The sequence below is a fragment of the Eretmochelys imbricata genome, chromosome 1, assembly GCF_965152235.1.
Source record: "Eretmochelys imbricata isolate rEreImb1 chromosome 1, rEreImb1.hap1, whole genome shotgun sequence".
Taxonomy (NCBI): domain Eukaryota; kingdom Metazoa; phylum Chordata; order Testudines; family Cheloniidae; genus Eretmochelys; species Eretmochelys imbricata.
This window is the reverse complement of record NC_135572.1, coordinates 97,970,134-97,984,745: the sequence shown is the minus strand read 5'-3', so window position 1 is coordinate 97,984,745 and position 14,612 is coordinate 97,970,134. Positions and strand designations below refer to the sequence as shown.

Below are 14,612 nucleotides of genomic sequence, written 5' to 3'. Positions count from 1 at the left end.
ACATTTTAACGTTTTTAGAAGGTCTCTTTCTATAAGTCTATAATACATACAATAATTTAGTTTAGTTTAGTTATAATAGTTTAGTTATATAAAGTAAATAAGGTTTTTAAAATGTTTAAGTAGCTTCATTTAAAATTAAATTTAAATGCAGAGCCCCCCACCGGATCAGTGGCCAGGACCCGGGCAGTGTGAGTGCCACTGAAAATCAGCTTGCTTGCCACCTTTGGCACATGTGCCATAGGTTGCCTACCCCTGCTATAGATCTATTCCTATAACTAGGTTTACAACTAAATACCCATAAGTCCACTTTGACCCCATGCAACAGCTGGAATTCATAGGAGTCTTGAAGCAAGTCAGGTTTTTTTCCCCCCCACTGCTCCCCTTGCAAGGCTGTTCCAGAACTTCACTCCTCTGATGGTTAGAAACCTTCGCCTAATTTCGAGCCTAAACTTGTTGATGGCCAGTTTATATCCATTTGTTCGTGTCTGCATTGATGCTTAACTTAAATAACCCCTCTCTCTCCCTGGTATTTATCCCTCTGAAACATGATTCTATTTTTTTTCTTTTAGTGGTAACTGTCCAGTGAAGAAACTTAGGCATCCTTTATATCTGGTAACTCCCACAAAAAATAAAATAAAATAAAATTAAAAAAAAAAGTTGCAAAGGAGAACAGTTGGGAGGACACAAAAGAATACAGTTACATGGTTTTAGAAAAAAGAAAAGGAGTACTTGTGGCACCTTAGAGACTAACCAATTTATTTGAGCATGAGCTTTCGTGAGCTACAGCTCACTTCATCAGATGCATACCGTGGAAACTGCAGCAGACTTTATATATACACAGAGAATATGAAACAATACCTCCTCCCACCCCACTGTCCTGCTGGTAATAGCTTTTTGGAGGGGGGTGAGGGAGTGAGAGAACCTGGATTTGTGCAGGAAATGGCCTAACTTCATTATCATGCACATTGTGTAAAGAGTTGTCACTTTGGATGGGCTATCACCAGCAGGAGAGTGAATTTGTGTGGGGGGGTGGAGGGTGAGAAAACCTGGATTTGTGCTGGAAATGGCCTAACCTGACGATTACTTTAGATAAGCTATTACCAGCAGGACAGTGGGGTGGGAGGAGGTATTGTTTCATATTCTCACAAATAAATTGGTTAGTCTCTAAGGTGCCACAAGTACTCCTTTTCTTTTTGCGAATACAGACTAACACGGCTGTTACTCTGAAACCTGTCATTATGGTTTTAGAAGTCATGAAGAGCAGGTATACTCTTGCATTTTGATATAATCACAGAACACCATCTACTACTGATCACACTGCTCACTTATTATGGAGGTTAGTTTGTACAAATTGCAATTAGTAACAATTATAGTTAGTTTACAGTTAGTTTGTGCAAGTTGTTATGAGCTACAGTTAGTTTGTGCAAAACTGCAATGTCCTTCATATGAGGAATCCTTTGAGTCTAAAAATAGACCTTTCAGGTTTTTTTCTAATAGTCCCTGATAATCTGTATGAAGTTTCAAAAAATTTTCAAAGCCAATATGTGCTAAAGGCAGGAGTCTTTAGTTCTGCATTCAGCTGGAGAGAAAGACATTTTCAAAAGTTAGCATTTGAATTGTGACTGCTAACTTTTCGTTCCCACGTTTGATTTTCTTCTGGAAATGATCAGTTTTCAATAACTGGCTATTCAGCAGACTACTCAGAATTTCCATCTGAATTTTTGTTCTAAGTTTTTCTTTAGTAGAATAATGGGCTTTATTTTTTCTTTTTTGTTCAACTGGCAGAAGTTTCCGGAGGTTCAGTTCACCTCTTTCTAAGCTAATTGTATCCCTAAAGCTTGATTTTATTTTATTTTGGTCAGTCTTGAGGTGTTATTTAGAAAAAGTCCATTGTGGGATTTACCTGCACTTCTGGATGCTGAATCAGAAAGCTCATTCTAATCTGTGAAGTGTAGATCTTTCAAAGAATCATATTGGAAACTTTTTTTTTATGCTGCTTATATTTTTCAGCTTTGATTTTCTCCTCCCTCAGTGGAGGAAGTTATGTTAACACAGTTCGCAGTGTAGAAGCCCTGTTGGATCCCAGCTGGTTTCTGGATTTCCAAGAAGAAACAGCCAAGTGTCCTTTTATGTTCTTTACTTGGGAGAAATTATAATCTTATTTTTAGATGCAAACCTCACTACAGTTATCCATACATTTGTGATCAACACCCACACATTTGGATTACTGAAATATAACTCAATTGTGAGACCAATCAGAAACCTCAGCTAGTGCAGAATATGGCTGAATGAAGAGATGCTTCTCTCCGGGCGCGTATTATGTCAACTGAACTGACTTCCAGTTTTGTTTTCTGGTGCAATTCAAGGTGATCTGCAAAGCTCAGCATGGTGTAAGTTCTTGTTCTCTGAGACTGCCTCTCTATGTTCCATCTTGGGCACTGAAATTATCTTGGAATGCACTTCCTGATAGGCTACAGATTTAAAATCAGGGGTAGGGTTTTAACGACAGGATGTTTTCAGTGGTGGGGAGGGTCTTTGACTCTGTAACTTGATTTACCCATGATTCCAGGGAATATTGCAAAATCCTCCTCCTTTTTGCCTAGGTGATATGGTGGAGTTAGACTTTTTTATTTTGGTGCAGGAAAGGTTTTTTTAGTTTTTTAACTAAACTTATAACAATCAAAACTGCATTTAATTAAGGGGCATATTTATTGTGATGGGGTGAAGATGGGGACGCTGAATTAATTCAAGTGCTTCTCCAACAAATATTTATAATTTTTGAGGGAAAAAGTTTGTGCCAGTGTCTGAGACTTGGTTTAGAGACACTACCTTATTCCCAGCAAACATACAGTTAGCCCTTTCTTTAGATTTCACACAGATGTACTGGGTCTCGGTGAGTAAATATGTGGAGCTGAGGGGCCCAATCAGGCACTCAAAAGGGACCCAGATAACTTTGTTTCTCTTTGGTAATCAGAGAGGAAACATTTGTGAGCAGGCTGATCTCACACCCATTTGTTAGAAGGCTGAGTTGCAGATCAACTCAGATAAATCTGTTAGTCTTTAAGGTGCCTCCGGACTCCTTGTTGTTTTTGTGGATACACACTAACACGGCTACCCCCAATACAGATCAACTCGTGTTTTCTTATATTGGATTCTATGTTCATGTAATAGAGTTTGCTTTTTTTTCTTAAAACTTGTGCACACCAGTGTCCAAAGGAGAGCTTATCTCAAAGAGAAATACTTCTTGTTTTGTTTTGTTTTTTTTGTTTGTTTCTTCCTCCCCTCCCCACCCCAACTCCCCTCTCTACCACCATGCAGGGTTTGATCTCTGGTGTCAGCAATGAATGACCAAAGATGCTATGGATAGCACAGTTAGGTTTATGGCTTTCACCACTGTTACTATTGCATATATTGTTGATTTTAACTTCAAAGCTATTCTAGTATACTGAGAGGGAGAAACAGGTAGCCATAAAGTAGAGTGGCAGATTATTTTAAACCCTGGATGCTGGGAATTGGGATTTCCTGTTACAGTCTAACTACCTGATAAGGCATTGTGTCATGATGACATGAAACACTTACGCAGATTGCATTTAGGAAAGTATAGACATTATGAGGACATTTTAATCCAATTACACAGTAACTAGCTCAGTAGCAGATTCCAACAAGTGCTAGCCAGCAAAGTAGGCTTCTGGCCAAGCAATCTCTCAGCAGAGTTTTGCTTTTAAGTGGTCTTGTGAAGTATACTGTCTGTGGAATCACATTCTCATCCTGTGGCAGTACAGTAGGTAAGAAGCTTTCTCAGTGATTGTGATTGTTGCAGATTATATGGGAGCCAAATTAAGGGGTAAATCTCAAATCTAGTTCTCTGTGTGAGTGACCAGGTCAGGGGCTGGACACATCCTTAGAGTTAGGGAGCAGGGGAAGAGTAGCTACCTTATTGAGGCATCTTCAGAAGCCTGTACAGCACCTCACCCAACCCCTCCACAGAGAGAGGTTTGGAAGGTTTGTGTAATAGATGTGTCTTTTATGACCCCAGTCACACCCTTCCCCTTGCCCACCTGTGGCCTAGCATATCTCCATCTGCCTTCTGCTCCCTGATATGCAGGAACCATGAGGGAACGGGGATATTTGCCTTAAAGTGAAGTTCTCCTCCTCCACTCCCCCTACTTATGCAGTGGAACAACCAGTTCTGGTGCTAGGGGACCTTTTGTGGAGGCAGGGGCAGATTTGCCCCTAAATTAATACCTATTAAAAAAATCCATGCACTGATACCAAAATATAAGCAAATACAGCAAAACCTGTTAAGATAAATACCTAATTACTTTATCTTTTGACTATTAAGAATGGGAGAACAGAGGTTCCCATTTGTGTTTAAGTAAGAACTTAGTTAATGCAGTGTGAATACTCATATTTTACAGAATATATTTCCATGCCCTCCTACTTCTCTTATTAAATTAGATAATGTAATATTTTTAAATCTATAATATTAAAAAAAAATACTGTGACCTGGCCTAATTTGTGTAAAACTTTTCATAGGCAGGAGGATGCAAGTGAAATCTGTCCATCTTTGGAAGAATCACTTCAGTTTGTTGTGGGAGCACCATGTTCATCAGACGAAATGAGGACACTTTATAAACTCCTTTAGGCAGGGACCCTGGGTGAGATCCTGGCTACACTGAGGTCAATGTGAATTTTGTCACTGATTCCAATGGGGCCATGATTTCAACCCTTGTCTTTTTGCATTTGTCTATAAAACTTCTTCCCCTGTTTGGATGTACACATTGGGAAATTAATATTTCTCCAATTTAATTAACTATACTCATTTATACATTTTTTTTGCATTATGTTTTTGAGGACTTCTGTGTTTGGACTAATGCATCTTGCTATTTACATTTTCTTTTTGTAAACCCTTACTAGCATATCGACTGCAAATAAACTTTGTTACATTGTTGCAGTGCATTTTATACTTGGCAATTGTAACATCTAAATTAAGAAGCAGCTCAATCAGAAATTAAGTAATTATTGTATTAGGTCCCTATCCTACCAAATGTAATGTTTGCTACTATGAACAGTCACATTGAATAGGGCCATCAGTTTTTGGATCTGTGAGGTAGGTTATCAGCAGTCGGGGGGGGGGGGAAAGCAAAAATGACATCTCCGTGTATTCTTTTGCATAACTTCCCCTTTTGGACCTCGATCTTGACCATTTTCTATCCTGTTTGTCTGCTATTCCTATTTTTCCTCATTATTAGAAAAGGCACTCTTGGTGCATATGCTGGAGCCCATAGAGGAGCTTTCAGAAGAGGAAAAAGGTAATGATGGGATCAGTCAAAAATGTAGTAGGCATTACTTGTAAACATTTTATTTGAAAATAAAAATGGATAACATTGTTTGATACCTACAATATTTATCCGTAGTTTCGAACATGCTTTATGTAATTTGAGCAAGATATATGACTATCCCATTTGTTGTGGATGCTTGTAAAATATAATTTCTCTATCCGGATTCAGTATAGTCTGATGGGGATCGAAAAAATTATGCAATAAGCATATTCCATACATCTCTCTAGGTATCTGGATGTTCTAGTTTTACACAAATGAATACATTCTTATGAAGCTCTTTGTATATTTGTAAAACAGCAATATTAACTAACCAAAATAACCTAGTATCAGATTAATTAACAATAGATCATAAGGCAATGTTCTCTGGTTTGCTAAGATCACTTTGCATAAGCTTAAAGTTGCCAGTGATGGTTCATGGAGGGGAACTCTCCAGAGGTTTAAATCTGGTGAGGGCAGTGCTGCTGCCTTTTATATTAATAACTTTTCTACCCTCCGCGTAAGGTAATGGGGGGTGAGGAGTGAGCAGGATGGGAAATGGGAGATTGGTGGTGGAGTTGAGCTCTGAGGTGCCCCATCCTCTACTGTCCTAAGACCCCAGAGACTTTTTGCAATTAGTGAAGTGAGGGCTGCTCCTGTGGAGCACTAACTTGAGCCAGGCCTAGGCAACTCTGAATTATCGTACCAAACCCCACTGTCTGTGGCAGCTCCTCTACTCCATCTGAGTGCAGCTTGGATAAGTGGAGAATCAGGGCCCTAGGATTTACCATGCTAGAACAAACACCTAGTATGGTATCCTGCCCCTGGCACTGGCCAGTACCTGATATTTCAGAGGAAGGCAACACCTTCTCTCTCATGTCATCTTGCATATTTAATACACAGACAGTTTTGCAGAACTGTACATTAAAGGAAAAATCCTTCTTGACCCTCACAAGCAATCAGTTTAAATCCTGAAGGAAAAGATGTGATGTGAAAAATGTTAATACTTCTGTACAGTGCTTCAGTGAGAGATTTTCCAAGGAAACCAGCTGCCCTCACCCATTTTTAGTAGAGCTCGCTTGCATTTTCTCCTTCCTTTCTCTGAGTCCATCTGCTGCTCCTGTCTGCTATCTTCTATCTTATATGCGGTGTTGTTGTAGTCATGTCAATCCCAGGATATTAGAGAGACAAGGTGGGTGAAGTAATATCTTTTATTGGACTAACTTCTGCTGGTCAGAGAGACAAGCTTTCGAGCTTACACAGAGCTCTTCTTCAGGTCTGGACTTCTGTGAAAGCTTGAAAGTTTTTCTCTCTCACGAATAGAAGTTGGTCCAATAAAAGATCTTCTATCTTGACCAATTATTCTTGATTCCTTTGATCTGCCCAAAAGCACATCTTGCAATACTAAAAACGAAGAAAGAGGACAGTCTGAAAAGACAGAAAGGTCAGTATGTTCTTGTTTTCAGTCACAGACATCTGTGTGGGAGAGTATGAAAATTGCTGGGCATAAAGATTACTTTTCGAGAGGAACATAGAAATTGCCTGACAGTATCAGACTCAAGGTTCATCTAGTCCAGTATCCTCTCTGACAATTGTCAACACCAGATATTTCAGAGGAAAGTGTGAGAACCCCACAGTGGGAAGATGTGGGGAAATCTGCCATCCACAATAAATATAATCCTCATCTCAGTTAGAGATTGGTTTAATTGTTGAACTGTGATGTTAGTATCCCTTCCAATTTTTTTAATTAATTACAACAATTGTGGATACTCTAACTCCCCTATAAACGTCCAGTCCCTTTTTGAATCGTTCTGAGTTCTTGGCTTCAGCAAGTTCCTGTGACAATGAGTCCACAGAGAATACCAGAAGAGCTGAAAATTGACGCAAACAAGAAGTTTAAACAAGGATTTGAAATAATTTACAATTTGCAGACTTTTTGTGGTTTCCATTCCCTGATTATGCAGTGTACCTAAAAGATTTTTGTTTTTTATGGCTTACAAAGTTTCCATTCAGGCATAAGAAAGGAACAAATAGCTCTAAGCCACAGTAACAGCAAGTTAATGAATACTTTTAAGAAACAATATTAATACAGAAACAAAGGGATTCAGAATAAATTATTGAGGACAAGATCAAATATAAAATTATTAAATAAGATTGAATAACAAGCAAGGTGAGTATAAAATACTGTTCTCTAAATTATCAAAAGTAGCGTTTTGTAAATTAATTTTTCTACTAGCTGCAGTTTCACATGCATTTAGGGCAAGATTTTCAGAAGTAACTAATGATTTTAAGTGCCTCAACTTTTGATTGCCAAGCCTGAGCCACCTTAAAGGAACCCGAGTTGCAGAAAGTGCTCAGCAACCACCACTGAAAATCAGGCCCCTTAAGATGTCTCATGTTGGGCAGCCAAAGTCACTGCTCACCTTTGAAAATCTTGCATTTAGTTTATAGTCCAAGTTGATTCCTTTGCACATTTAAACCAAATTATGTATTTTGTATTTTACCAGTACTGTCATCTATGGGAAAACGCCTGACCCACAAATTATAACGCTGACACCAAGCATCACTGTATTGTTACATCGTAATTTTAAAGGTTTGCTGATAGTTGTATGGCTCTTTTAAAAATCAGTATTTTCAGTGGAGAAAATGTGAAAGCTAAATTGAATCAAATGTTTTTAATAAATAAGGTTCATAAATGACAATAATGACAAGTCTATTTTAAAATAAAACATATGAAAAATCAGAAAGGGCTGAATTGCTCCTTGAGGCATGGTCCTTTCTATGGGGTAGTACATAGCTATGCTATTATATCCCTTCCTGGGGTGTTATATGCTCCACTCGAATGCCCTATCAGCATTGTTGGCCAGTGCAGGATGGAGGTAGGTGCCATGGTCCCCTCCCACTCGATCACAGGGAAGGTCACAGGTTTCCAGTTATGTTCCTGTTGTGCCAAAGCCACAATCCAGGCAGGTTTTACATTTCTGGCAGGTGGGGGAGCTTTGCTTCCTTTAACTCCTTTGTGTGGCCATGTAGGACCTTGGAAAATCTAGCCCTTAATCTTTTACTTATCTGCCAGGGTCCAATTTGAGGATGTTTGTATTTCTCCTGCAAGAGTCTCAATGACATCTAGTGCAAGAATGAAAAATATAACTACCTTTCCTACTTTAAGTGTGTGTGATGCCATCACCCCTCAAAGGAAAAAAAAAATCCTGTATTCAGGTCTGGGGGATTTTAAGACATGCAATATTTATCATGTGTGTTCTGTTAATTTGATAATTCAGACCATATTTTTGTACTTACTAACATATTTAAATTCACCTTTTCACTTCCAAAGGTTAAGAAAGAGCTATTACCTGATGCCTTATTGGAGAATGTTTTAATGTTTGGGGAGCTCCAAAGGAGATGAGAAAAATTTCTGATTGGAAATATGACAAGCTAGTAGACATGACACAGAGTTTGGCTTTGTCCTCAAATATTACTTTCAGAGAACTTAATTATCACAAAATAATTTTCCTTTCCCAGAAGTGCATACGCTACTCTCCATAGTTCCATATTCATGCTTCTATCTTTACAACATAGATATAGTATGAAAAAGCATTGTCAATCAAGAGAGAGTGACTGCTTCAAGTTTATATAAGTGATGGATTCTAAGTAGATCTATGTTTCTGTAAATTAGTTCCAGATTTTGTTAAAAGAAAAAGGCAGCATTGAGCAGACAAAATACCACTACACAAAGAAAATATCATACACATATGTATATTGTTATAAAAAATGCATGGTTCAGTTTTGTCTTTTTGTCTCATCCTGTGTTTTGATACTTTGCATTTTAAAAATATACCTTTTGAATGTAATTTTCCTATCATATTACAGAAATAGAAAAAAATGAACGCAAAATAGGCAGAAGTAAGCAACATTTAATAAATGCTTTGAAGACTAATCCTTCATTAACTAAAGAATTACGAACAGTTTTGGAGCAGACCCTGGTGGAGAAGTTGGAATCCTTGGGAATTAAAGCAGTAAGGTTATTTTAAATGATTATTTTTCATTAAGTGGTGGAGAAGGTCCTTTGTCCCACCTTTTTTCACTTCCCTACCACAACCGTCAATGACCATTATGTCCAAATATCACCCCTGAGAGGAAGGACACTCTCCCTGTCAGCCAGAGGTGGTTGCTAGAAACCAGTGTGAAATGTCCTCTCATCCTCAAGATCATGTATTTTATCTTTAATGCCCACTAATTGAAGGTTGGATGTTTTCGTAGTTCCTATAGGGAAGTTATAGTGGGTGTTTTTATGATGTTCTGATATGTACTCCCCACAATAATGCTTATGACAGGGTGTACTCAGCTCTTGTAAGTGCGTCCTGTTGGCTGGGTGTGATCCTGCACTCTTTCCTCTCGGTGGTCAGGCTCTGGGAGGGAGTTTGGGTGCAGGAGGCAAACTGTCGGCTGTGCTCTGATTAGCTGCTTCCTTGCAGCCTTTGTAGGTGGGCCTGGAGGACCCACCTTCATTGCTCCTTTCTTGCGGCAGGGTGTGGTAGGACTGCAAGGCCTCCAGCAGGGGGCCTCAAAGCGCCTGATACACCCTGTCACAATGCTTTTAATCTTTTTTCCTTGTGATAAAGAAAAATCAGAACCAGTATGTATGTATTGGTAGTTTAACATGTATATTCCAGGGCTAACTTCTCTCCAGTTGTCTAAACTTCACTAATACTACTATAATACTCATAAATAACTTATTTTTATCATAAGGTTAAGTGATATGGGGTTCTCAAATAAAACCTTAGATCTAGTACTTGCCACAATGCAAGTGCTCCTTGACTACAATTCAGGCAGCCACATCCAAGGCAGTGTGTCTGCTTGGATTCAAGATTCCTTCAAGGATCAATCTGGAGCTGCCCTGGTGCAGTTGTGCCTCGGGTGACAAGATGCCTTCATATTCTTGGGACTGTCCTGATACTATGGGGTTTATCTTATATAGGATCCTATTACCCCTCTCTCATAGGACCCTGTTACTTACACACACACACACACAAACAAGTCCCAATTTTTCACATTTGCTATCTGATCACCCTAGTTGTGCCTCACAATTGAGAGTCTCCCCTTTCTTCAAGTTAGATCTTATAAATTGAAGATTTCACATATGGCTTAGTCTTCTTCCTCTTTGTCCCTGGGGCTGCTTTGAGAATTGGCCCTTACTTTACATCCACTTTGTTCTCCTTGTGCTCCTCTGTCACTGAATGCTTTAGCAGAAAGTCTAAGGACCACGCATCCGTCCTCAAGTACAAAATCTTTCTCTTGTCTTGGGACCTCAGTTTCACTTTTGTCTCTGGGAAAGGGGATTGGATTTAAATTTGTGTAGGTGGAAGGAGTTTCAAAAATTTTAGGCAGATATTTTGTTTCTGACTTTCTTTTGGCTGCCAGCATTGTTTAATTGATTGAGGATTACAGTGACTGCCAGTGCAATCTGAATTGCAGACAGTTAACTTCTCTCTCTTCCCCTGCATGCCTCTGCCATCCTGGGATTTTTCAGGGTCCCCAGCATTTTGATGTATCTCCTCACCTCATATTTTTTTAACCTGCCATTCTTGGTCCCCACCTAGAATGAGTTCATCTGATTCCTGGAGTAGGTTCCCCTTTGTTGCTCCCCTGCTTATCTCAATCAGCTCACACTTCATTGCTAGATAGTAATTTATGTCTAGCACCCCTGAGGAAGAACAGGTTCTCAGTTTCCCACAATCTTCTAGCACTTCGGCCTTGCCTACACACACAAATTGTACCACTTTAACTATACCAGTATAGTTATAAATGTGCTTATACCAGTATAGCTTGCTCTTGTTCAGAAAAGGGAATAAGCTACACTAGTATAAGACATCTTTATTCCAGTATAACTGTTTGCACTAGTAACTATCAGTATTAAAAAAAAAAGTCCTACCCCTATCATAGTTATATCAGTACTAAAACTGTGTAACCCAGGCCTCATCCTCACTGGCCAAAGAACTAAGCTGGTTAGAGCCCTTCCTTGTCCTGCTGCAGGCAGTCACAAAGAGGCATAGTCTGAGCTCTGAAGGCATTTTCCCCGCTCTCCTCCCAACGTGTAGAGGCTATTGTAGTACAGTGAAGAAGAAACTGAATCTTCTGCCTCCTTCCAGTGCCAATGATTAGCCAAGCACTGATTGGGGCCAAGCTAAAGCTCTCACTGAGCACTGGATTTTTCATCTTGGTAGGTGTGACACTTGTGGTGGGCTTTTAAGAGAAACTAAACTGAATGATCCTTGAAATCCTACAACAAACTTAAAGCCAGCCCAGTTTTATTCCCTACTCATTTCTCTCCCAAGTCAGCTCCTCTCCCTTCTTTCTCCATTACTCTATCCTTTCCATAACCTCAGCAGTATATTCAGTTTCTCTCTCCACCCCTGTCACCTTCCCTTGCATCCGGGTTGGTGCCAAACCATGATGCTTCTTCCTGTGCAGTATCTCAGAAATCTGTCCTTTGTACTCTACCCATTCCACTAAACCCTTGCAACCATGGGCGGCGAGTTCTATGGGCCCGTGTTGCTCAGGCACCAGGAATATTCCTGTCCCAGGGGCCCAGCTCCAGCAAAGTTTCCCACCTCCTCCTCTCCCCCCCCCCCACACTGCCCCCGGCCCCACCTGCTGCCCCTGGGCAATTTAAAATAGCCCGGGGACTCCCGCCGCCACCCAGCAGTGCAGCAGGGCTGAGCGGCTTCCTGCGCGCTCGTTCCACATGGCTGCCGGCAGGTCCTTGCAGCCTGTGTGAGAGGGTTGTACCGCTGCGCACTGCTCCCGCCCCAAACGCCCCTGTGGCCAGTGGGAAGCTGCAGGGGCGGTGCCTGGAGACAGCAGGGTGAGGAGACCCCCTTGGCCTGCCCCGCCTAGGAGCCGCTGCTGGAGCAGGTACCCCAGGTAAGCATCGAACCCCCCAATCCACTTCCAGAGCCTGCACCCACACCCCCTCTGCAAACACACCCTTTGGTCCCCAAATTTCCTCCTGTACCCCTGCACCCCCTCTCACCCTCAAACTCCCTCCCAGAGCCTGCACCCCACACCCTCTCCCCCAACTCCCTCTTGCACTCCCACCCCTCCCCTGCACCTACTTTTGTCTCCAAACTCCCTCCCAGAGCCTGCACACTCAACCCCTCCTACACCCCTGCCCAGAGCCTTCACCCAGCACCCAAACTCGTTCCCAGAGCCTGCACTCCAGACCCCTCCCCCACTCAAACTCACTCCCACAGCTCGACCTCTCACCCCTTCTGCACCCAAATTCCCTTCCAGAGTCTGCACCCCTTCTGCACCCCAATCCCCAGCCCAGAGCCTGCACCCAAACTCCCTCCCAGAGCCCGACCTCTCACACCTCCTGCACCCAAACTCCCTCTCAGAACCTGCATCCCCACCCCATCGTGCACCCCAATCACCTGACACCCAGACCCGCTCCCCCACCCAAACTCCCTCCCAGAGCCTTAGGCAGGTGTGTGGGGGGAGTTTGCTCGGGGCGGGCGGTGTTCTGGGCACCACCAAAATTTCTACAAACCTGCTTGCAAGCACCTTGGTAATCACTAAACTAAACAAATACAGCCTCCTCCTACCAGTCCCACATCTCATCTCATCCCTCCTCCAACCAGTCTTATCAAAATTCTGCTGCTGAAATAATGAATCTCTCCCTTCACAGAGGGTCCGCTTCTTTCTTTGAATCCCTTTGCTGACTTCCTTGCTCATTCAGAATCAATTTAGTGACTCCAGGGATGGATCCCCAGCTAGTCTAAGTCGTCATAGCTCCATTGACTTCAGTGGAACTACACCGGTTTACTCGGCAAAGGATCTGGCCCTCTTGGCCAGTTGAACTCTTGTGATTTCATTGCAAGTCTCATGATATTTGGAGTGTCTGTCAATGCTGCAGCTGCTGGAATCAAGACATTGTGTGATAATCTCATTTAAAAAAAGAGTTTCTAGCCCTAATGTTTCTGAAGAGTGCTTGAAAAAGTGAAATGAGTGCACCCAGAAACTACAGTAACTCCTCACTTAACGTCCTCCCGCTTAACGTTGTTTCAAAGTTACGTCGCTGCTGAATTAGGGAACATGCTCGTTTATAGTTGTGCAATGTTCCCTTGTAATGTCGTTTGGCTGCCTGGTCTGTACACTGCTTGTAAAATTTCTGTGGAAGAGCAGCAACTTTACAAGGGAGCATTGCACAAGTTCCTCTTCTCTGCCTCCTCCCCCTCCCTCCCAGCGCTTCCCCCACCTGGCACTTAGGACTTTCTGGGAGGGCGGGGGAGGAGTGGGGAAGTGCCACATATCCACTCCTCTCCCTCCCTTCCAGAAAGTCCTAAGCCCGCCTAACAGCTGTTTGGCAGCGCTTAGGACTTTCTGGGGGTGGGGAAGGAGTGGGGATGCAGCGTGCTCCAGAGAGGAGGTGGAGTGGGGGTGGGAAAAGGTGGGCCTGGAGTGGAGCGAGGACGGGAAGAGGCGGGCCTGGAGCATCCCCCAGCAAAGTCGGCGCCTGTTCTTCTCCGGGTAAGCTGCCACTGCTGCTGTGAAGGTGCTTCCTAGTGTCCTGTACCTGTGTGGGGTAAGCCAGGGGCACTTCCCAACCACAGTACAGTACTGAACAGTATATAATGCCTTTTATCTGCCCCAAAAAAATTTCCTTGGAACCTAACCCCCCACATTTACATTAAATCTTTTGGGAAAACTGGATTAGTTTAACATCATTTCACTTAAAGTTGCATTTTTCAGGAACATAACTACAACGTTAAGTGAGGAGTCACTGTAGAAGGCAAAGAAAAAGAATCCAAAATTTATTATTTTGAAAAAACTCATGATATTGGGGGTCCAACTCATGGTTTTTAATTCTTTGAGTTGGCAGTACTATATAAAAGGCCTTGTGTCGCTTTGCCTCCACCTGTGTTCTTTATTCTCATTACCTCCCTTCTTCCTAGCACCCCTTTTGTATCCTCTTCTCACTTTTGTCTTTCATTTTCTTCTGTGGGGGAACTTATCTTTGGCACTCCCTCACTCTTCTCACCTGCTAAATGATCTTCCTCTTTTCTTTCAAATCCTCCTTAAAATGCACTTCTACAAAACCATTCAACAATGTTTTGTAAACGGGATCTGATTCTCTTACAGTTTGAGCAGTCACCGAGTGCATTTTATGTGTGTAAATTCCCCTGTCTGTGTATGAATTGGATTGTGGTTAATCCTTGGATCATGGACTGTATCATGTTATATGTTCATACAGTGCCAAGTATACTGTTGGTATTCAAGAAATAAGTAGTTGTA

At 41.8% G+C, this 14,612-nt stretch overlaps 1 protein-coding gene across 1 annotated transcript in view; it reads left to right on the top strand.

Moving 5' to 3' along the window:
* Nucleotides 1–14,612, top strand: part of DZIP1 (DAZ interacting zinc finger protein 1) — a 71,796-nt gene that overhangs the window by 38,404 nt on the left and 18,780 nt on the right. The window contains exons 10-11 of the mRNA XM_077807041.1: nt 5,253–5,312; nt 9,189–9,334. Coding sequence (XP_077663167.1) covers nt 5,253–5,312; nt 9,189–9,334 — 206 coding nt within the window. The remainder of the gene's footprint in view (nt 1–5,252; nt 5,313–9,188; nt 9,335–14,612) is intronic.